This window comes from Saccopteryx leptura, chromosome 3 (genome assembly GCF_036850995.1).
Source record: "Saccopteryx leptura isolate mSacLep1 chromosome 3, mSacLep1_pri_phased_curated, whole genome shotgun sequence".
In the NCBI taxonomy this organism is placed as follows: domain Eukaryota; kingdom Metazoa; phylum Chordata; class Mammalia; order Chiroptera; family Emballonuridae; genus Saccopteryx; species Saccopteryx leptura.
In genome coordinates, this window is record NC_089505.1 from 48,577,415 (window position 1) to 48,601,342 (window position 23,928).

The 23,928-nt window shown below is 39.7% G+C and overlaps 1 protein-coding gene across 8 annotated transcripts in view; it reads left to right on the forward strand.

Annotated features, from left to right (window-relative positions):
• The window catches only part of HS3ST5 (heparan sulfate-glucosamine 3-sulfotransferase 5), a 309,400-nt gene extending 298,552 nt beyond the window's left edge, over positions 1-10,848 (forward strand). For all 8 annotated transcript variants that reach the window (XM_066373420.1, XM_066373422.1, XM_066373423.1 and 5 more), the window contains 2 exons: positions 4,813-4,950; positions 8,789-10,848. In XM_066373420.1, the coding sequence (XP_066229517.1) occupies positions 4,844-4,950; positions 8,789-9,719 (1,038 nt within the window). In that variant the 5' untranslated portion in view covers positions 4,813-4,843 and the 3' untranslated portion in view covers positions 9,720-10,848. The remainder of the gene's footprint in view (positions 1-4,812; positions 4,951-8,788) is intronic.
• The last annotated feature ends 13,080 nt before the right edge of the window (positions 10,849-23,928 follow it).

The following is a 23,928-nucleotide window of genomic DNA, read 5'->3' on the forward strand; positions in this document are numbered from 1 at the left end:
TGTACAAGGCTGGGGATACTCATTAGGGCCGTAGGGCAAGCACATTTCACCTTTACTTTCCCCATCTCTCCCCTTTTTATCTGGCCATCTTCAACCACACAATAGCTTTTGTTTTTTCACACTGCGAATATCCTTTAAATTCATTCACACTAAGATACCAATGACACATAATCCCTTGTTATTCTGGCATATTAATAAAACTGTACAGTGAAGTTACTTGTAGAAACCTTATTTCATTTTCACTACAGTCCTATGGAGTGGAGAGGTCACAGATTTTCCTCATTTTTATATAGATAGGGAAATTAAGGCCCAGAAAATCTAAGGGACCACTTACCTCAAGATTGCAGAGCTACTGAATGAAAATTTTGGCTGGGGGACTTGAGTATACTTTTCTCTCTGCCACCCCATTCTGCATTTTGCTGAAGGATTTTCTGTGTCTTCTTTAGAGAAGTGTCTATTCAGGTCCTTTGCCCATTTCTTAATTGGATTGTTTTTGTGGGGGGGGGTTTTGGTGTTGATTTTTATAAGTTCCTTGTAAATTTTTAATATTAAGCCTTTATCAGATGTATCAGCAAATATGTTCTCCCATTCGGTGGGTTGTCTTTTCATTTTGTTTATGGTTTTCTTTGCTGTGCAAAAACTTTTTAGTTTGATGCAGTTCCATTTGTTTTCCCTTGCCTGGGGTGACATAATAGAAAAAAATATTGCTACGAGACATGTTCGAGATCTTAGTGTCTGTGTTTTCTTCTAGAATTTTTATAGTTTTAAGTCTAACATTTAAATCCTTAATCCATTATAAGTTTCTTATTGTGTATGGTGTAAAAAGGTGATAGTTTCATTTTTTTCACACATATCTGTCCAATTTTCTCCAACACCATTTATTAAATAGACTATCTTTATCCCATTGGATGTCCTTGTCTCCTTTGTCAAATATTGACTAAAAAGGTGTGAGTTTGTTTCTGGGCTTTCTATTCTGTTTAATTGATCTATATGTCTGTTTTTATGCCAGTACCATGCTGTTTTGATCATTATGGACTTGTAGAATAGTTCAATATTAGGTAGTGTGATTCCTCCAACTTTTTTCTCCTTTCTCAAGATTGCTGTTGCTATTCTGGGTCTATTGTGGTTCCATATAAATTTTTGGAATATTTGTTGTAGTTCTATGAAATATGCTATTGGTATCTTGATAGAAATTGCATTAAATCTATAGATTGCTTTGGATAGTGTGGACATTTTAATGATGTTAATTAGTCCTATCCATGAACACAGTATATGCTTCCAGATATTTGTATCTTCAATTTCTTTCTTCAGTGTTTTATCATTTTCCAAGTACAGATCTTTTACATTCTTGGTTAAATTTACTTCTTGGTATAATATTCTTTTTGAAGCAATTATGAATGGGATTGTTTTCTTAGTTTCCATCTCTGTTAGTTCATTATTGGTGTATAAAGATGCAACTGATTTCTGAATATTTATTTTGTATCCTGCTACTTTACTGAATTCTAGCAGTTCTTTGTGGATGCGTTAGGGTTCTCTGTATACAGTATCATGTCATCTGCAAATGATGACAGTTTTACTTCTTCCTTTTCAACTTGGATGCCTTCTACTTCTTCTTGTCTGAATGCTGTGGTTGCTGCAGTATTTTCATTTCAACAGAGACCAGAGCCCTGTGCTAAAGACATGTGGCTCTAACTTAGGACTTCAGACATTAACCTAAAGATAGGAGAATGATTATTACAACAAAGCCTTGAATCACCCTACCATAAACTGTTCCTGTGCCTTCACATTATCTGTCAGTTGTATAATCACAGACAAGTTAGAGAAAGTTATTTAAGTTTTACTTTACCTGTCCATAAAATAGAAATAACTATGTCTGCTTCATAGAATTATTTCTAAGAATTTCCTAAAACACCACCTGGACAATGTCTATGCCACATAGTAGGCCTCAGTAAACCTCATTTTCTCTCCCTTCTCTTCTTCATTATATGTATACACAAGGCAAACCACGGCAAGTCAGAACCACAGGCTCACCCAGACCCCGCAAACACCCTATTATCCACTCCTTGCTTTTGCATTTAGCGCTCTCTCTCTCCCCTCAGTCCCGGTCTAGCCACACCAGCCTCCCTTTCCTTCTCCACCTAGCCAAGCACTTCCCTCCACAGTATTCTATAAATGCTGGTTCCTCTACCGGAGACCCACATTGCCCTACTCCAGCCCCTCTTGCTCATCATACTCCAGGTGTCAGCCCAAGTGTCACTTCTTCAGGAAGGACTGAAGTAGGTCCTCCTGTGACTCTCACTGCATCCTGTCATTTTCATTATTATTACAGTTTGTAAGTATATGTAAATCCTATGCTTACTGGTTTGATATCTGTGTTCTCCTCTAGATTATAGACCCCCATGTGGGCTAGTGTCTCCATAGCACCAGGTATAGAATCTAGCACACAGACATGTTCCAGAAATATTTTTTGCCTGTGTGTTGGATGAAGGTTGCTCTTATCTCTCCCCTTTGTAATGCCCTCCTAGTGTCCTCACCAAACCATGTACTATATTACACACACACACACACACACACACACACACACACACACACACACAAATTTCCTGACCACTTCCTTCATTTTCTTTTGCCAACATTTAGTCATACATTGTCATGAATTATGTTGCATTCTCTGGTTGTTTCACAATTCCCTAATCACACTATTAGTTTTTCAAGGGATAAAAGTCCTTTGAGATCTTCTTTAGAACCCCCCATAAACCTAGTAGAATAGCTGAAAATGCTATTAGTGTGTACAAATTTCTTGGTGAATGAATGAATAGATCAATCAATCCTAGTGTATATCCCTTTTGCACAGAGAAAATCTTCATATACCAAATATGGAGATATCACAGCAAAACAATTTCTAACCATGACCCATTGCTATAGTCCTTATTCTTGGGTTACTATTTTAGGTTTTGATAAGAAGAAAACAATCTTATCTTGAAAGGTGAATTAGATTTATTTTTAATAAGAAAGCCTGAATTGGAAGCTTGCATTTTTCCCCAAAATTTAATACTAGCACTAGCAAAGCCTTACACTTTTTAGCCGGCCTTATTTCAAGCATGAGTATGAAGCATCCAGGTAAACTTTTGACATGATGTGAGAGCAAGACACATATCACCAAACTCAGCCAAAGGAGATGTCACATAGCATGGGCATCTGTCTAGTCCAGGGATCGGGAAACTTTTTGGCTGAGAGAGCCATGAACGCCACAGATTTCAAAATGTAATTCCATGAGAGCCATACAACGACCCATGTACATTACACATTATCCAATAAAAATTTGGTGTTGTCCCAGAGAACAGTTGTGATTGACTCCAGCCACCCGCAACCATGAACATGAACAGTATGAATGGATTGCAATACATGAGAAGGTTTTATATTTTTAACATTATTTTTTTTATTAAAGTTTTGTCTGCGAGCCAGATGCAGCCATCAAAAGAGCCACATCTGGCTCGTGAGCCATAGGTTCCCAACCCCTGGTCTAGTCTGAGCATAATTTCAGAATCAGTCAGTCCAACTCAGACCTGGGCAGAGAATTTGAAGGGAAACATCAGGTTACTTGGAGCCACTGTCCTTAAACATTTGAGGTCCTGATAATTACCATTGACAACCTCAATAAGTAAAGAAATAGCTTTTAATCTTGCCCTCTTCCTTCAACTACAACAAAACAAAAACACATGTAAGTAAAATGCAATGCCCAAATTGATAATTCACTGAACTGGAATTTCAATTTCTACATTTGTCCTGTTATTCTGAAGCAGAAACTTCAGTATACTGGTTGCCCTGCTGGTAAACCTCAGCTTGCTTAGTTGCTCATTTTATCAGTATTTTTAAATGATTAACAATAACAAATACAGTGTGTCTGTAAAGTCATGGTGCACTTTTGACCGGTCACAGGAAAGCAACAAAAGAGGATAGAAATGTGAAATCTGCACCAAATAAAAGGAAAACCCTCCCAGTTTCTGTAGGATGATGTGGCAGCATGTGCGCATGAGCAAATGACAATGTAACACTGTGTATACAGCGGAGCAGCCCATGGCCATGCCAGTCGAGATGTGGAAGGTACAGAGGAAAGTTCAGTGTGTTCTGTGGCTTGCTGAATTCGAATCTGTGACCAAAGTGCAACGTGAATATTGGCGTGTTTATAACTAAGCGCCACCACATAGGAATAACATTACTCGGTGGGATAAGCAGTTGAAGGAAACCAGCAGTTTGGTGGAGAAACCCCGTTCTGGTAGGCCATCAGTCAGTGCCAAGTCTGTAGAGGCTATATGGGATAGCTACCTAAGGAGCCCTAAAAAATCTATGTATAAGCCCATATCGAACTGCACTGAATAGGTATGAAACTGGGAGAGTTTTCCTTTTATTTGGTGCAGATTTCACATTTCTATCCTCTTTTGTTGCTTTCCTGTGACCGGTCAAAAGTACACCGTGACTTTACAGACACACTGTATATACATATATGTGCACACACACATATTTAATATGTTATAATATATGCATTTTAATTTACTTTGACAATTGCCTAGCATGTTCTAACTAGTATCTTCCTCCTAATTTAGTATTTGATCTTATAGCACAGGCTAGGAAAAGAAAATCAAGTTTAGCTAAATATCTTATTATACCATGAATACTGTCAAGGTAGGTATGAGGTCCATTCTTCGTGTGACACCACTTAATTACCTGTATTCCCACCCCTGCTTGGCTGTGTTGCAATAAAAAGATCCTATAAGGGATGACTGCTGATGAGTCCCCCTCTCTGTCTCTCAGGCTGCGAAGTCTTGAAGGTTGATGGAGGGCCATGCTATTCAAACAGCAGGCGTGGCTGAGACAGAAGCTCCTGGTGCTGGGAAGCCTTGCTGTTGGGAGTCTCCTGTATCTAGTCGCCAGAGTTGGGAGCTTGGATAGGTAGGTAATTAAACACATACTTATGCCCATGTGATTTTAAATGTTTCTTGATTTAAACTTCCTTAAGACATCATTTTAAATCTATCCCTTTGTTCTTCTCCTTCAAAATTCCCAAGAAACATGCTTTTCTGCAGTATTGATTTGATTTATTGAGCCTTTAAAAGAAAGAGATCCAAGTTGCTCAAACCAAGGTGTTTGTCAAGATCCATTTGTATTCTGTGTGCGTTGACATTTATTTTCAGAGAAGAAATAAAGCCGGGTGCAGTAGAAATGTCATTTTCTAGATCTCACTGTGTTCTCTGTGCATCTGATTTGTTGACTTCTAGCCATAGCAAAATTGTGATGATGTATTCAAGTATCTTCATTTTGAAATTTATGAGTGAGCAATTAATGTGCTACAAGGAGAGTTAAAATTATCTTTGAGCCTATAAAGGAGCCATCAAGTTTGGAATCCACTGCCCTAGAAAGATGGCTGCAGGCTTGGGGAGTTTTAACTGTTAATTAGCTCTGGTTTCCAGGAGTTGAAGGTACCAGACAGGGAGCCTGCTGCTCAGAGTATAACTTCCCAGAAACCAATGGAAAATCCATGGAGAGAAAATTTACAGAGGCTGGGGTTGGCTCTAAAGAAGCAAACAGTTGAGAGGGGCTAGACCTGCAGAAGTCCCAGCAACATCATCTGGCTTCACATTGAATACCTCTGGGCTGTCCCACATCTGGTATGATTGTGAAAGAGAATTGAATTTCTGAAATGTGAAGCTTCCTTCTTTGCTCTTTAAAATTAATTATTGCCCTGGAAAGACTGGAGTATGTTCTACATGCATTCAATTCCCATCTTCCATAAAAACGCAGCCACACTTTAAATGAAAATATCTGCCTTATAGTTTTCCTCTTCTGACCTCTAGATCTTATCACCCTGGTGTTTAACAAATAATATAGCAGGGGTCTTTATTTTCCTTCAGCCAGTGTGAATTTTGACTGATGAAGTGAACCCTTTTGATGTTTTTCAATTCAAAACTCCTGAGTAAACTTCCCAGTCACAAGTTACTATGGGAAATGCTATAATCCAGAGCCCATCATTGACTTCAAGTAGTTTCCTAAAAGTAGTGTTTAGTTATTAGTGAAAAGCTGTAAGGTGTCATCGTTGTCCTATGTCCATAAAATAATTCTTATTTCAAGTTTTTCCCAATGCCTTTAATTCACTTTCAATCACTTGCTTTTATTGAGCAATTTATCTAATGATAATCGATGCATTAGTTATTTATTTGATTCTTTTCATTTTTCACCTGGTCTATAGTCTCATATGGGATAGTTGGGGTTTTTTTTTTTTATAAGGAATTGGATTACTTGCTGCACTTTCTCAAAAGTTCTCAGTCGAGAGTTTGAGCAGATCATATCTAAAATGAGCACATGCTGACTCTGGCTTATTTTTCAGTAACTGAAGACCCTGCTCTCTGGGTAGGAGGTAAACTCAGTCGCTCTTACTGTCCCTTCCAATCCTAACAGTCTGTATTTTTTAGTCTGAGGCCCATGCTCAGAATCTACTTTACAAGAAGTCAAAATAAGGTGATACTTTCTCCTATATTGAGTTAGGGAGTCCAAAAAGCAATTGTTCTATAAGCTACAAGCTCCCAAGGTAGCAGGTAGAAAGAAAAAAGAAGGAAAAAAGCCCTTTCTAGAGGTAGGGAAATTGAGGTCTAGCTCAGCTTCTCTCAGTCAGGGTTACCGAGAATCAAGTTCTACAGAAGAGGACGTGATGGACCATGTCTTCAATTCTTTTAAAGGGGACAGCCACTAGCATCATTCTAGATGCACAGAAAGACATCCATTCATTACATTCAATGATGTCTTAGGGAATTAGGACTTACTTCTCATCCAGGAAGAGCTAAAAGATGAATCTGTGATCAATGTTACTATTAAAAAGATCTGTGACTAGCCCTGGCCGGTTGGCTCAGTGGTAGAGCATCGGCCTGGCGTGCGGAAGTCCCGGGTTCGATTCCTGGCCAGGGCACACAGGAGAGGCACCCACCTGCTTCTCCACCCCTCCCCTTCTCCTTCCTCTCTGTCTCTCTCTTCCCCTCCCGCAGCTGAGGCTCCATTGGAGCAAAGGATGGCCCAGGCGCTAGGGATGGCTCCGTGGCCTCTGCCCCAGGCGCTAGAGTGGCTCTGGTCGCAGCAGAGCGTCGCCCCCTGGTGGGCGTGCCGGGTGGATCCCGGTCGGGCGCATGTGGGAGTCTGTCTGACTGCCTCCCCGTTTCCAGCTTCAGAAAAATACAAAAAAAAAAAAAAAAAGACCTGTGACTATATACAATATATGTTGCTACTGTTGTATCTTTCATTTAGAACTCCAGTATTAATCTTGCTAACAAATTTACAAAGAACAAAATTTATGTTTCTCTAAAGTTTTAACTGTAGTCAACCTTTTTTAATAGTGTTCCATATTTTCATGTTTTCCACAATGAGCCACGGTTTGCCTCTAATAAATGTTTACATTTTTCCTTAACCATTAGGATAGACTGCTGTTTAAATAGAGCACAGGCCAAGCTCGTTCTGCTCAGTTCTGCAGAAGGCCTTGGCATGACGTTGAGGTTTTTCTCTTCTCCCTTTAATTATAAACATTACAGAAGAAAGATGTAATAAAGTCTCTTGGGAAGAGCAAGAGACAGCCTTCTTGTTGCAGAGAGGGGGATATAGACTCCAAATTATTAAGATAACCAGAAGCTTCACTTGAAGGAATTGGTTTAACAGCCACTGGGATGAATATTCTACTATTGACCACAATGGCTGAAATGCCTTCACAGATAAACTTAGGGAAATTATAATGAATTTCAGTTCAGTTCTAAACTATATCCAAAAGGAAACTCAGTGTACTAATGATCTGTGTTAGTCATGAAAATTAAACAGCCACTCCAATGCAATATCATTGTGATTATCACACCTTATTCTCTGGGAAAAGCAGAGGTGTTTGTTAATTCTTTAAGACAACGTTGAAGTGGAAATCCTCCTTTCTGGCTCCATCTACTGCATCCCTTTCTTCAGAAACTCAAGTCCCTGATTTAAATGGACTTGGCCATGAGGACCTGAGTCCGGCAAAGTCTTGTTGATTTTTGGTCCCCGGTGTGGTAACTGATCTACAGCAGTTGCTGATGGCACTGGGTTTGTGCCTTCATTCAGCCCAGCAGAAACATAATCCTGACTTCTGCAGATAGAAAGAACGAGAGAGGCAGAAGATATATAGTAATCCTCTCGCTGTCCCCAAGGCCAAAGGCAGAAATTCTCATAGCATGAAAAGCTCAGCAAATGCCAATTTTGGAATTTTTCAGGTTGATGATGCAAATAGCCAAGGGCAGAGACTGGGACCTCTTTTCAGATTTTTAAGAGCCGTGTGAGTGCTGGAAAATAACATCACACTAAATCCAACAGACAGGCCCCTAGCTGCCCTCAGTCTCCCAGCTAAAGATTATAATCTTCCACCTATCCCTTTCTCTAAATGAGTTAAATGCTGAGCTGTTAAAAGGCTATTAGAATGGCTGGTGCCACTTGTCTGTCCTGTATTGTGTGAACATAAGTACATGCCTTAGTCAATTAAGTGCTTGGTGAATAAAAATTTTAAGGAGCTCTAATAAAATTTCTTAAAAAAAATAACATCAATTATATGTGATCCATTTAATACAGTGCTGCTTAAAATAAAATTTCCCAAATATATGTTCATTGTGGATTGCATCGGGCTGGGAAACAGTGATTTTATTTATGTATTTAAAGCCTTATTATGACAGAAAAACCAGAAAAATGAGAAGTTAGTTGCAATGAGCTTCTTAAAGAGTCTCTCCGTTGCTTGCAGGTTGCAGCCCATTTGCCCCATCGAAGGCCGATTCGGAGCCCGCGGGCAGGCTGAATTCCCTCGCCATGCCCTGCAGTTTAAGCGCGGCCTGCTGCATGAGTTCCGGAAGGGGAACGCTTCCAAAGAGCAGGTTCGCCTTCATGATCTGGTCCAGCAGCTTCCCAAGGCCATTATCATCGGGGTGAGGAAAGGAGGCACGAGAGCCCTGCTTGAGATGCTGAACCTCCATCCAGCAGTGGTCAAAGCCTCTCAAGAAATCCACTTTTTTGACAATGATGAGAATTATGCAAAGGGCATTGAGTGGTATAGGAAAAAGATGCCTTTTTCCTACCCTCAACAAATCACAATTGAAAAGAGCCCGGCATATTTTATCACGGAGGAGGTTCCAGAAAGGATTTACAAAATGAACTCATCCATCAAGTTGCTGATCATTGTCAGGGAACCAACCACAAGAGCTATTTCTGATTACACTCAGGTGCTAGAGGGAAAGGAGAGGAAGAATAAAACTTATTACAAGTTTGAGAAGCTGGCAATAGATCCTAATACCTGTGAAGTGAACACAAAATACAAGGCAGTAAGAACCAGCATCTACACCAAACACTTGGAAAGGTGGTTGAAATACTTTCCAATTGAGCAATTTCACATTGTGGATGGAGATCGCCTCATCACAGAACCTCTGCCAGAACTTCAGCTCGTGGAGAAGTTCCTAAATCTTCCCCCAAGGATAAGTCAATACAATTTATATTTCAATGCTACCAGAGGGTTTTACTGCTTGCGATTTAACATTATCTTTAACAAGTGCCTGGCTGGCAGCAAGGGGCGCATTCATCCAGAGGTGGACCCCTCTGTCATTACCAAATTGCGCAAATTCTTTCACCCTTTTAATCAAAAATTTTACCAGATCACTGGGAGGACACTGAACTGGCCCTGAAATAATGTCGTACAACACCATGTGTTGTGCCTGGAGACATGCAATGTCTCCTCCAGATTAAAATATGCACTTTTCCTAGACAAACTATCTAAGTCATTTTTCCATCTATAGTCGTACATATGCAGTATGTGACCAAATATAAGACCAGTTCTTTTTCTACTGAAAATTTACAGAAACAATTTGCTGTCTGCCTAGTTGCATCTTTTAAACTAATTACTAAAAGAAGAGGTGGTGGAATTGGGTGAAAAGTGACTTCAGCTATTCTCAGAGTTAGTCTTCCTTTGAGTTAGAATTTGTCACCCACCATTTTCATAAATTTAAGCCAAAAGATTAACGTGTGAAATGTACCAATGGCTGTGCAGCTGCAGGAAGTAGAGGATTCAGTTATGCATTCTTTTCCAAGGGAAAGCTGGCTCCTTAATTCAGATGCTGAATTGGTGCCGTGAACACAGAAACTACTATTTTCTTATGATTTAAAAGAATGTTTTATCTCAGAAAATCGACATTGTTCCAAAGTTCCTGTGGTGATTTTGCACTATTGTTTTCTCATATGTACATGGTGTCACTTGTAGCATGTCAATCATACATTGGAAAGTCAAGTCCTTTTCCTTCCATGTTCTATGTCAACAAAGAGAAACGTCGTGTACATAATGTATAGTATTGTAAATACTGGTTTCACACTAAGTAATTCTATTTTGTAAAACTGAATATGGCTATTTAATTTATTGTGAAAATTAAATTTATTGTGGTATTTAAAAATGGAATGGATTAAAATTAATCTATGTGCAACTTTTTTTTTTTAACTCCTTTTGTTTTATGTGCCCCCTACTGGCTCCCAAAAATCCAAGCTGTTTATGTGCATATTGAGAGCCCCTGGTAAAATGCACTTCTCCATTCTGTACCCTTGTGAAAATGTATTTATGAAGTGAGGTTAGGTATATATATTTTTTAATCTCAGCTATCTGGAAGCCTAGTATAATAGCCACCTCAAAGAGCACGAGGGCTGCTCTGCTACAGCTTTCTAACAATTAATTTACTTGCAGATGCTGCTGTGCCAGGAGAAGATAAGAAATACTTTAATATAATCAATGCATAGAAGAATCACAATTTTATTTGAACCTCTAATCAGAGTCAGACCAGTAGAGATATTGAATAAAATAAGATTAGAAAACTTGTGTGGCCTGTGTATTGAAAGCTGCTGATGCTTCAAAATGAATACAAACTCTCAGAACTCCCTCTTTGAGATTGAAAATATTATCAGTATGCTCAGAAATGCTTGAACTGCACAGTGGTATTATTACTAACATAAACATATGGCCCATGTTTCCATCCAAAGAAATTAATGCTAAACCGGGTTGCCTGCTAACATCAAATACACTAGCTATACTTAAATACATATAATTCAGAAAACTATGAAAAGAGGTATCAGCAAAAAGAAAAAAAGATAGATTTTTCCCTCTCATGATTGCTTATCCAGTGGAAGACATTTGAAAGAGTTTAGTTCAACATCACATCAGGAGCGCCTACAGAACTCAGCCAATTGCAATGGATTCCTTCTTGATTATAATAAGTGTTGATTTTCTCCATGAGTTGTTTATCCTGTCCAGTGATTTGATGGTGAACTTTTACAAAGAAATAGTCCTTTCCCCTCTGGTGTTGCAATGTATTGCTTCTCAGGCTGCAGCCTTGGTAATCATCCTCATGGTTTCAATTAGCAAGGCTGCTGTTCTCTCAGCATGGAGCAAGCCTGACACCAGCACACGCTGACAGGCCGCCTCCCGCTCACTGTGCAAGGACTGGGGTGAGAGTCTTGGGTCTAAATGTCAATCACATCTCCCTGATACCATGGATGGAATCCAATATAAGAAATCTGTCATCAGTTTTGCCCCAACTCTCAGCTAATTGTCAAAGGAAACTCTTTGAATACTACATTCAAGGGCATAATCACATATTATCATTATTAATCTTATTATAACTATTCTTAGAGTACTATATATATATGGCTAATAAGTTTTTAAACCAGTGACTGTCAATATGCCTCATTGGAACACTGATGTTTCAAAAACTCACCTGAAGTATTTCACCAGAAAAATTGAAAAATGGCAATCTTTGTCAAGACTCATAGGTAAATTCAAAAAAACAATGAATAGGAGTATCTCAGTAATAACTTTTTGATTGAATTTATTGGGGTGACACTGGTTAACATAATTATACAGGCTTCAGGTGCCCAGTTCTACAGCACATCTCTGTGCACCATATTACATGCTCACCCCCAAGACAAACCTTCACCCATCACCATTTATCCTTCTGACCCTGTCCTCCACCACCCCCACACACTCCCCAGCAATCACTGCACTGTTGTCCATGTCCACGAGTTTTTTCTTTCTTTCCTGTTTTGTCCTTTTTTTTTGCTCAATCTCCCTACGCCTCCATCCAGCACCGCTCCCCTCAAGAGCTGTCAGCCTCCTCTCTATGTATGAGTCTGTTTGTGTTTTTTAGTTCATTTTGTTCATTAGGTTCCACACATGAGTAAAATCAGATGGAACTTGTCTTTTTCTGACTGGCTTATTTATATTCCCAATTTTTCTTGAATTTGGCTTCTGCTACCAATAGTGTATATCAGAGTTTATTCTAAGATTCTATTTGACCTAGGCTGACTTTTATAATTTGTTACTTTTAGCTTAATAAGCCAGCATTTCTTCATCACATTCAGGGGGGGAAAGTCCTGTAATGTCTAGTTATTTGACTTCCTAAATAAGTTTGAAAATTGTTTTAAAGCTTAAAGTCTCCCCACAGAGACCTAAAGCAGAAGGCTGGCTTGGGAGGGTGGTTTTGGAGGCAGGTTTCATTTCACTGAGAAAGCAAACAAACAAATACATGAAGCCCATAGCCGCTGCTGACTGAGCTAGGTAGAGGGAAATAAAAATCCTATGACTTAATAGCATACTTCCACTGGAGGTTTTAAACCTCCTTGATGAGAGAAATATTTCCCGTTGTCATCAAACAGGGAACGGACCTTTAGAGAAATCTTCAGCTCATTACAATAGCCCCATTAGGGTTCTCTTTAATCATTATTTCTTTTACACCATGAAAACTTTGTGTTCCCTCCAGAGGTTTGGTGGCACCATATGGCTTCACAAAAACAGTTCTAGCTGCAAAGAGAAAAATACTATTTAAGCAATGGTGAAGTTTCTGCTGGACCATAAAGCTGAAATTACACCATTTTGTAAGCCAAGGAATTCCAATTATACAGACAGGAACTAGAGTCTCAAGGAAGTGAGAGACACTAGGGAACAGAGAAAACAAGAAACAGTCACACCCACAGACAAGACATCCCAAGTTCCAAGTCCCATCACTAACACCTGAAATCACCTCACAGAAACCCTCCACTGATTAAGGTGGTAACTTTTCCTACAAAATGCCTTGTTATCTAGGGAAAACCCAAGGCACCAGGGTCCTTATATTGTATGATAAAGCAAAGACATGTAAACCCCTCATAATCACATCTGAGCTTAGCTTTGGTAACTTTTATGTCAGTAGACCAGCAAGAACAGTTGTTAGTTAACAGTCCAGACCCACTAAAGCTGATGGAGTCTAAAGAGAGCACCACTTGGGGTGCTGCACCTGGTACAAGGGTCCTGCTGAAAGACAAGCTCAAGACCCTGCGAGAGCATTAGCTGGGACACCGGAGATGTACTGCTGCGAAGGTCACCTTTGGCACTAAGGTCAAGTATAGTCCAATTTCCAGCCTTGCCAATAAGCGTTTGCTCTGTCCACTGAGCAGTTTGCTAAGCAGGATTGCCTCCCTAAGTCGAATGTGAGCATTTTCCAAGGTTGAGAAATTTCAAATGATCATAGTGTCTTCCTGCTGAAGTTTTTTGTATTCTTTCCACATACTCAGCAGCCATTTTCCACCCTAGGAAAATAGTCTACATTCTAAGCAAAAAAAAGAAAACTTTGCTGAAAACATTCTCCATAAAAATGACTAAATACAGCAAAATCTTAGCAATCTGGGCTAACAAGGTAAAAAACATAGAATATTTTAAAGCAAATGTATTGCTATCATTCCCTAGTAGACAAAGTGCCAAACTACACAAACAGTATATTGAAAAATTCCTAACTGTATCTGTTTTACTAAATAAAAACCTCTTAATTGGCATTTTTTCCAAACTAGTGTTACTTTAAGTCTCAATAACAATCTTTCCTCTTAAGGAGGTTTTTCATGCCCCTGAGTATCTGTTTATCAATATTTATAGCTAGTGCAAGAATGACATCTAAGTCAAAATATGATCATTCGGTAAGGTTCTAATAAATGGTACCTTACTACAGAGCTCACAAAAAACAATTTCTTTACATTGTGCACTTTTAAAGATTTATTTCCAATTACATTTGATTATACCTTTATAAGGAATACAAGTGCCATTTCATACTGATTAGAGATGGACTGAGGAGTTGAAAAGGCAGACTAAACTGAGAAGTAATATGTATTTCCTACAGAAAGCATCTGATTGGTATTCCTAGAACAAGTGTCTGTCATGTACGGCAGCTCAGTGGAAAGCAATACCCTTTCAGTCACATCAAGTAGGCAGCAGCACGCCTCCCTGCTACCTTACTGGGCTGGTTCCTTCACTTCTGTAATTTGTGAATCATAAGTCTCCAGGCCTTGGAGAGCTGTTGGTAAAACAGGTTATTGTTTCTAAACATACATGTCATATACTTTTAAAAACAGTCCACCAAGAAGGTGAGTAGCTCCTAGTAGATTGGGAACATTATTTCATAGAGCTGGCTTGCCTCTGGCTCACCTTCAACATTTTTAAATGCATACAACTCCGCTTTGCTTTTCCTTTCTTTTAATGACACCAGAGAAGATTGTTTAAGGCCATTTGCAAAACTGCCCATTTCCTTAGTAAGGCCACACTGAAACTTAAGGTTTGAACACCAAGTACAAAAGAACTTGTAAAGTTGCTGCATGTCGGGTCATCTAACACTAGTTCCTGAAAACAAATTTAATATAAACTTTTTAAAGGTAACTTCTAGTAATACCAGATGACCATGTCACTACACTAGACAGAATTACTAGTATAAATGGGTGAGTCAAAGTCCAGAAGCCAGAGGAGGGAAGCACTAACTCAGCCTGGAGGAGTCAGGAGGTCTTCAGTGAATGAGGCGATGCTAGAACTACACACAAGAAGGTCAGTACACCTCACTGAGCAGACAACAGGAACGATACAGTCCAGGATGAGGGAGACAGAACAAAAGCAGGAGTTGTGAAAGAGGCTAGGAAGTCCAGCAAAGCTGGACAGTAGAGCATATGCAAGAGAAGGTGAAAGCTAAGAATGAAAACCTTGCCAGAGCTTCTCAGGCCTTGAGCATGCCCTACCCATTGGCATGCTCCACCACTCAGGGTGAGGGGCCCCCCACTAGGTACCTAGGCCAGGCCTGCCTCCTTGGGTCTGCACCCAGCTGTTCCTTAGAAGCTAAGGGTTTAAGAATGGAGACGAGATGATGAAATTATCATTCCAAAAGTATTTTTTCAAACAATTGGTACACCCAGAATTCTAGTTTTCCTCCCCACACTGTTTACTCCTTGGTTCTATCACTTCCCTTCCTGGCCAGCAGATTGGCTGCAGCCGACAGAATCCGTCTTATTGGGCTCAGTTTTTTACTGTGACTGAGGCAAAGGTATCTTTTCAAAGCCAGCTCTCTGCATATGCAGACTGTGGAAGGGTTACACGGTCCTCCTGCCACCGAGCACCTAACTATAAGTCCACTCATCCTGAAACTATATCAGGAGACATGGGAATGAGAAGAAACACACAACATTCTCCCACAGTAAAGTGTGGGAGAATAACAGTATTTTCCAAAGTTTGCAAGCAATATATTCATTTCATTGAAAACAAAGGCTATATTAGCTAAATTTGGGGGGTGGGATGGACAAGTTAGTTAATTTCTCTGGACTTGCGCTTCCTATGAAACAAAATAGGAGAATCAGAATAAAGGAGGTTTAAGATCTTTTAATATGATGTTGCACCAATAGATGAAAGTGCTTATTGGAGCATTCTTTGTGACACTGTCACAGAATCGAGGTCTGAAGGTAAAGGAGTAAGGAGAGGAGAGAACCAATGCCCTCTGTTGCTTTTGTGCATGGGATCACTCCAAAAAGCTTTGCGTCTATGGTTCTGCATGTAGGAGATCTTCTTTGTCACCATTCCCTTGCAATTGATTTGTCCTTCGATTCAACTTTATTCTCAACTTTGGCTTCTAACTGTCCCCCTCTGAGTTAATTAATTTGTACTGTGTAACAAACCACACGCAAACATCTTATTTACAACATCAGGATTCTGTTGCTCATCTGGGCAGCTCTTCTAGTCTGGCTCAGCTTGGCTACCCTCTGCTGGCCTTCTTCAAGCACCTGTGGTTTCTGGCAGATCAGCTGGTGATTGGGTGATCTAAGGTGTCCTCTCTTAAATGTCAGGTGGCTTGTGCTGCTGCTGGGTTGGTGCCACTTGTCAATGCTGGCTGCTGGCTGTGTGACATCAGTGCCAGGACCATGTGTGTTTCATCACTTAGCAGACTGTCTGGGCTTCTTCAGATGGTAGACGGGTGTAAAGAGTAGCAAGAGAGGACAAATGCTAATGTGCAAGCACTCTTCAACCATCTGCTTGCACTATGTTTGCAATTTCTCACTGGCCAAACTGTGTCACATGGCCAACCCCATGGTTCATATAAGAGGAGAATTACATAAGTATGAATACAGACAAGAAAATTATTGTGGACATTTTTGCAAATAATCTACCATACCTCTCAACCTGACTCCATCATGATGAAATTATAATTATAGTAATAATTCATTAAACAATTTTATTTTCCTCAATTCCTAAAGAAACTTAATAAGAGGGGTGGTTGGCAGAATGATGTCCTCCTCAAAGGTACTCGCATCCTAATCTCAGCAACCTGTGTATATGTTACCTCATATAGCAAAAGGGGCTTTGCAGATGTGATAAAGTACTGAGATTATCTGAATGGGTCCAAATAACCTCAAGGGTTCTTAAAGGTAGAAGAAAACAGTTGGAGGGACATCAGTAATAGACAAATGGGTTGAGTTTGGGAACCTTCAGAGAGATGTTGCATTGCTGGCTTTGAAGATGGAAAGAAGGGGGACACGAGCCAAGGAACACAGGCAGCCTTTAGACACTGAAACAGGCAAGGAAATGCATTTCCCCTAGATCCTCCGAAAGGGAGCACAGTCCTGCCAGCGCCTTGACTTTAACCTAGAGAGACCTGTGTCGGACTTCTAAGCCCATAGAAACGTGAGATAAGTTTGTGATGTTCTAAGCCACTCAATTTGTGTTAAGTTGCTATAGTAGCAATAACAAATAAATACAAGAAATAAGAAAAAAACAGAATGCTCCCAAAATGCTGTCCTGTTTAATCAGTTTGTGCTCCTTCATCATCAAACTGTGATGTGGCAACAGCCAACTGAGCACAAAGGGAATTCACTAACAAAGCAAGCAGAGTCCTGAGGAAAGGCGGTCCCCGCAGGTCCCAAAGGCAGGTGCAGGCAGAGGGACCCTCAAGGGGACAACTTTCTGGTGTTGAAACACAGAGCAAGACTCACGTCTTCTGGGGCAACTCCACCGACGCTCAAGGGGTAAATAATGAACTGTTTTAATAGTAAATTGTAGATATGGTTATGGTGACATAGAGATGATATGACTGTTTTTATATCTTTAACTTTATAGTTTTTACCCTGAAAAGAGAAAACATTTCCATTCCTCTTACAAGTCCATAGACTCTAGCCTTGATCCAGAAAATCTCAAGTCCCCAACCTGGTCCCAGGATCTACTCCAAGTGGACTTCATAACTGTGCTATGAAGGAAAACAAAGACCTGACTTCTGTCTCCTGGGCGTAATGAAATTCAGAGGCATTTATTGATCATCTAGTATATTCCTAGCTTCTGAAAGATCTATCAAACAATTACTGCAGGTCACTAGGAAAGCCAGACTCAGAAGTGTGACTAGAATATAACCCTCCAGAACTCCAGCCCAGGGCCACTTGTCATGCCAGTCTCTAAATGATTCTATTTATTATTTATGTCTGCTTACTTCCTAAAAGGATTTGAGGTGGCAATTTTCTAATTAAAATTTGTTTCTAATCTCTTTCTAATCTTGTTTTATTGGCTGCATTTCAACCCTCTTGTATTTAATCAACCTTGAACAGTAATGTGTATTGAGTCTGTATAAAAATATGAATTATAATTAAAATGAAAATGTACACACATTTAGTACACATGTAATATGTATGGGCATATTTGTATTTGTAATCTTGTTGAAAGAATCTAATAATATGGTTCATTATGAGACTAATCAAAACCATTCTTTTGTTAATGATTATCTGTCAAATTTGCACAGCTGCCTTTTAAAAATTACATTCCAAAGGTGTCTCAGTCCAGCCAAAGTGAACACAAATAAAAAAAAAGAAAAACTCAAAAAAATTAATATTTCAAAAGCATATCAACCAATCTAGAAACAAACAGTTTGATAAGAGAACATGTTTGCTTAATTGAAGTATTACATACAGCATAAGAAGTTTCAATGATGAAAACACATTACGTCTTGCTAATTACAGGATACTGAGATTGCTTACACAGCAAATATTAAACATGCCACCATTGTATGCACATGCACATGGACATAAGTTGGCATGTATGTTGTTCTCAGCAATTTATTTTGTTTATTGATTGATTTTTAGAGAGAAAAGAAGGGACAGAGGGGAGCAGAGAAAGAGAAACATTGATTTGTTTGTTGTTCTACTTATTTACGCATTCACTGCTTGATTCTTGTGTGTGCCCTGACAGGGGATCAAACCACAACCTTGGAGCATCAGGACAACGCTCTAACCAACTGAGCTACCTGGCCAAGGCCTCTCAGCAATTCCATAACAGTCTCTCATCCCCATGTGATGGTCATGTTACTTTTCAGCTTGGCTATTACCACAAGTCTTTCACCTTGGAATACTATCAAGTGTCTCTGAAAGCACAATTAAATGCAAAGATACATTTAAGAAGTGTTTGTTGACTTGGCATATTTATCTATGTCTGTTAATCCTAATCTGGAGGGACCCGAAACATTGAAGACACGAACAAAGTCTGTCGATTATACACCAAAGCTTTATTGTCTAGCTTGGCCAAGCGGCAGCAACTCTGATAGAAATCTGAAGGAGAGCACGCCGGCCCTTTGTTCTACTTAGTTTTTATAGTTTTGTAAGTGGGAAATACAGAAGTAAAAATTGTAATTAGGAACCCCTTACCACTATTGGTTATAGTCATATGTCCTTTAACATGATAGGACCATGTTCAATTTGCAAGCCATACATCCTTTTGGAGAAAACAAAATTTTCAAGTCAACACAATGGTAGAAAGATTTTTTACATATTAAAAGGCATTCCCGTATTATCTAGTGTTCATCTGCTATCTCTCTGTCCAGAGTCACACGTGTTAACCACGCGCATTTACATAGGAGAGGTAGTTTCTGTGGGGACAAATACCCGCAAATGGCTCATAGTTATAAGAAAAGGTTTATTTTGGCTTTTCTCTCCCTGCACCTGGCTAGCCATTCACCCCTTTCCCCACAGGTGTGGTGGAATGTCTGGGGATCCATGTTTTCCTTCCCTTTGCATTTACAACACAATGCCAAGGGCCATCCTGACTATGCCAATCACACAGTACAGAGACTATTCTCACAATTTCTCTGCACACCTTAACCCAAATTAATAAAATGTTCTCCAAGCCTCTTAAAATATTAATATTAATTCTGTAGTTTTTGGTACCTTCCAACACCTGCGGGTGAAGTGGCTCAGTGGCTCCTCAATGTCTATTGTGTTTGAGGCCCTTATATAAAAATAGCGTGAAATTAATAAGTAGGTAAACCCAAGCTTAAAACTCTGAAAGCATGATGGAATTGTTAACTCTCTATCTGGGATTCTGAAATGTCCTTGGGAGCTATGTGCTAAAGATCCAAACATCAATGAACACAAAAAGTGTTTAAGGTGAGGGGTCAGAATCAGCATGACAAAATAGCCCCCAAACTTGGCTTTACACCTGCAGCCAACTCATGGGGAGACTGCACCAAAAACAGCGGAGCATGGTCGTTGTTTAAAGACAACACTAACCAGCTGAATTCAGCCACACTTCTGTCTCTCTCTTCCCCTCCCGCAGCCGAGGCTCCACTGGAGCAAAGATGGCCTGGGCACTGGGGATGGCTCCTCGGCCTCTGCCCCAGGCGCTAGAGTGGCTCTGGTCGCAGCAGAGCGACGCCCCGGAGGGGCAGAGCATCGCCCCCTGGTGGGCAGAGCATCGCCCCTGGTGGGCGTGCCGGGTGGATCCCGGTGGGGCGCATGCGGGAGTATGTCTGACTGTCTCTCCCCATTTCCGGCTTCAGAAAAATACAGAAAAAAAAAAACCTTCTTTTGCAAGGAGTTTATTGAAACTGGTCAAATTATTGGTTACTATGTGATCATTCTCAAAATAAGTTACTTCAATCTTTTCAATTTCTCCTCCAAACAATTTTTTCTGAAATGTTTGAAGAAAGAACTTGAAAATGATTTGTGTGAAATTACTATTTTTTCAATCTGTTTGGTGGGCTCATGCCCCACCTGGGTCCCAGCCCCTGCAACCTGCTCTCGGAGCATGCCCAGGAGTCCTTGAGAGCTTCTTAGCTCTGCTGGCACACGAGCCAGCCAACACCACAGGGCACCTGTAAGGTGTGACTCTTGGTACCACAACCAGCTCTACTGGTCAGTGTGGCTTCCCCAATTAACATTGCCACAGTTTCTATATCCTCAAAGACCTATAACTAATAATGCATGCATATGTGTGGAGGGGAGCAAGGACAGATGGTTTACTTTCTTTCCTTATGTTGTATTCTCTTTTTTAAAAAATACCAAAACCATCCTATGGAAATATCAACAAAGCAGCTCTTTTTGTTGTCATGTGGAAAATATATACTCTCCAGAAAGCCAGGCTGCAGCAGAAGAGAAATCTGGGTATTAGACACCATGTTAAACTCAGACTCTCATGACAGGTGTTCAATAAATGTTGTGGATTGAATTAATGAATTACTCATTAAGATGATGAAGACTTTGCTGGATTAAATTTGCCTATCATTTTTTTATTTCCTTACAACGGGTTCTCTGCCTGGAGATTCTAAGACCTTTTGCAAATAGACCTCTGGTGGCCAACCCACCAAACAGCAGTGAATATAGTGGAGGCTTTTGTTGGGCTACTGAATGTCATTATACTTTTAATGCATTGTAAGACACAAATGCTAAGAATTCAGGGCTAGCTTCAAACTCTGCTCTACAAAGACCTTCACATTCCAGTTACCAGTGTGACAGTTCAAATCATTTTGCTCCTTTATGCCTTATAGTTCATAGCAGTGAGGCAGGAGATGTCAACTTCTATTTATTTAAGAGTCCTGGCCCCTCAATAACTTGGATTCCTAATTTTTCTCTATTACATTGTTAAATTTCACACTTAGTTATACATGAATTAAAACTGTGAATTTCAAAAACAATAACCAAGACAATAAATTAATTGCCACTTCATCATAGTAAACCATGCTCTAAATATATTGTTTAGTGTTTTATAACATTAAAGATGAATAGCTTAGTTCACTAATGGTATCTACGTGGAGCTCCTGGTTGTTGTCAGTTATACTTGACTTCTTTCTCTTTTGTATATTGATGCATCTTAGCCTGGGAAAATGCAGAACCAATACCCTGGTCTCAAAGAGAAGTAAACAGTTCATAGGTCACAGGACATGGAGAATAAAAGGGATCTGCATACACAGAATAATTTTCCCAGTCATACACTAATGAGAAACACACATTTTTATTTGCTTTGACATATCTAGGAAATCATTATTGGATATTAATTTTAAAATGATTAAAGCCAGTTATTTGATTAGGGCTTTGTATGTACAAATGAAATAACCAGACCATGAATAATCTACTTATTTCTACTCTCTAATAGTAGGAATACCTGCAAATTGAAATTGTCATTCAATGGGTCTGGTTGATTCTTGTGTCTCAGTTGATTGGCTACATCATACATAGACACAGACAAATATTTCAGGAACATACTATGATGCATGAAGGATTTGGGAAAATTCACCAAATGCAGAGGCAGCAGCTGTGAATAGTTGAAAAATCTTGACCTGAAAATCCACCAAGGCAATAGAACTACATCTGCCAGGGCACAATAGACAATATGGTCAATAATAACCCAATGGGCTGCTTATTTCAGAATCTCATGGGTAATTCTGGCAGAGACTCAAAAGAAATGTTTATGTCAGCTGCTACCCCCTCATATTACAGATAATGCAGCTGAGGTTGAGAGCCACTATTCTCTATTCTAAACTGTAGGTGTTGACTTTACTACCTACTTAGTAAATGCAGCATAATTAAAAGAACAGTGTCTTGTTTGATATTTCTTCTGTATTGGAAGCAACTTGAGGGCAAGTATTATGTCATACACTTCTTATTCCCTGCAGGCCCTAAACTCACACTGTATACCATAATATATAATTTTTTTAAACTGTGAAGGAAAAATTTTAACTATTTATTTATTTAAATAATGTCAAGAACATCTAGAGTTCATTGTTTTTTGAAAAAAAATAGCTTCTGATGTACAAATACCACTCAGGGACCCCCAAATATGGATGCTCTTAGATACATGTGTTTGATGTAGGGCCCATGAAAGGGTAAGGAGGGCCATCAGCTCCAAGCTTCACACTGACAAAGAGGTCAAAGTTAGGTAACTGACATTACCATCAATGAAATTAGACTGCCGTTCCTGACAAACTGACACATATCATATATTTTGCCATATTTTGCCATATCTTATTCTTAATTCACCTAAAACCTCAGAAAATGCTGGTAAGTTTCTAACTTCTGAGAGAGAACAATCTCACACATCTGTACCTAAACTCATTTACAACAGGAATGACAGGGTGGAAGGGGGTGTCCCTTTAATATATTCACTGAGAACAATAACATTTGGAATCCACAGGTCTGTCAGAATGCTCTTCTGAACCAAGCAAGTGCTAAGAGATAGAAAGTTCTGGAATGCTAATCTATATTCTTGTGGAAATGCTCTGGTTTCAATATTCTTTTTGAAAAAAAAAAGCCCATAGCTTCTCTAGTAAATTGCCACACTCCAAGAGGAATTAAGCTTGAAAGGTAACAGAACTTCAAAAGCCAAGCTGAAAAGACAAGACCCGAGGCTGTGAAGGGCATTCAGAAGAGAGAAGGGTTTTAACTCAGCTTTCAAAGCATGCTCTCCTTCCTCTTTGAAAGTTTCTGACACTTTTAGAGTTGCTGAAGATTTTCCCACCTGTGACATCTTTCATCAAAAAAACATGAAATAACAACAAAAAGAAATAACCCTCTCCAGGTAGAATAGGGGGAGAAATATGAAAGTTAAAAATAAGGCATCTCCAAGAAAGTTGTCTGAGCCTTAGTTATTCAAATTAGCAGAGTACATATTCTACCACAGGTGTACTCAAGCCCCAAACATGTGACCTCAAAGAAAGCAGAGGTCTTGACAGGTTTGCCAGGAACCCATTTGCCAGGGATGGCCAGAAAATTTGAAGGAAAAAATAGGAGTTAGGAATAAAAAGTGTAAACACACATCTCAGCACTTAAATTTCTGCCTTTTTTCAAGCTACTTACTTTACCCAGAATCTCTCGATGACCTGTGTTTACCTGCGTAACCTCTGCTGACCCTTCAGGGTTCAATTAAGAATCATTCCAATTACAATATCTCAGGCTCAGTGTTAGACACAGGAACATGCAAGTGCATGATACAAGTCATACTTCAGGGAGGCAGGTGCCAGGCTACCGATGGGCACAATAGACAATGTACAAGGAAAGCGATTATCCTAAACTCACTGCTTGACACAAAGAATACAACAGTGCACAATACAAGATGCCTACCCCCAAGGAGCTGGGCAGCAGACTCAGTGCTGGACACATGGAAAACAATAGCACACAAGAGACCTACTGCCAAGGAGCTGAGAGCATTCTGAGTACTGCGCATAAAGAAGTGGACAGTGCATGGTGCAAAGTGCCTGCCCACGAGGACCTGGGTGCTAGGCTGAGTGCTAAACACAAGAAGCACGGCAGTGCAGAATGAAATGCACTTCCCTA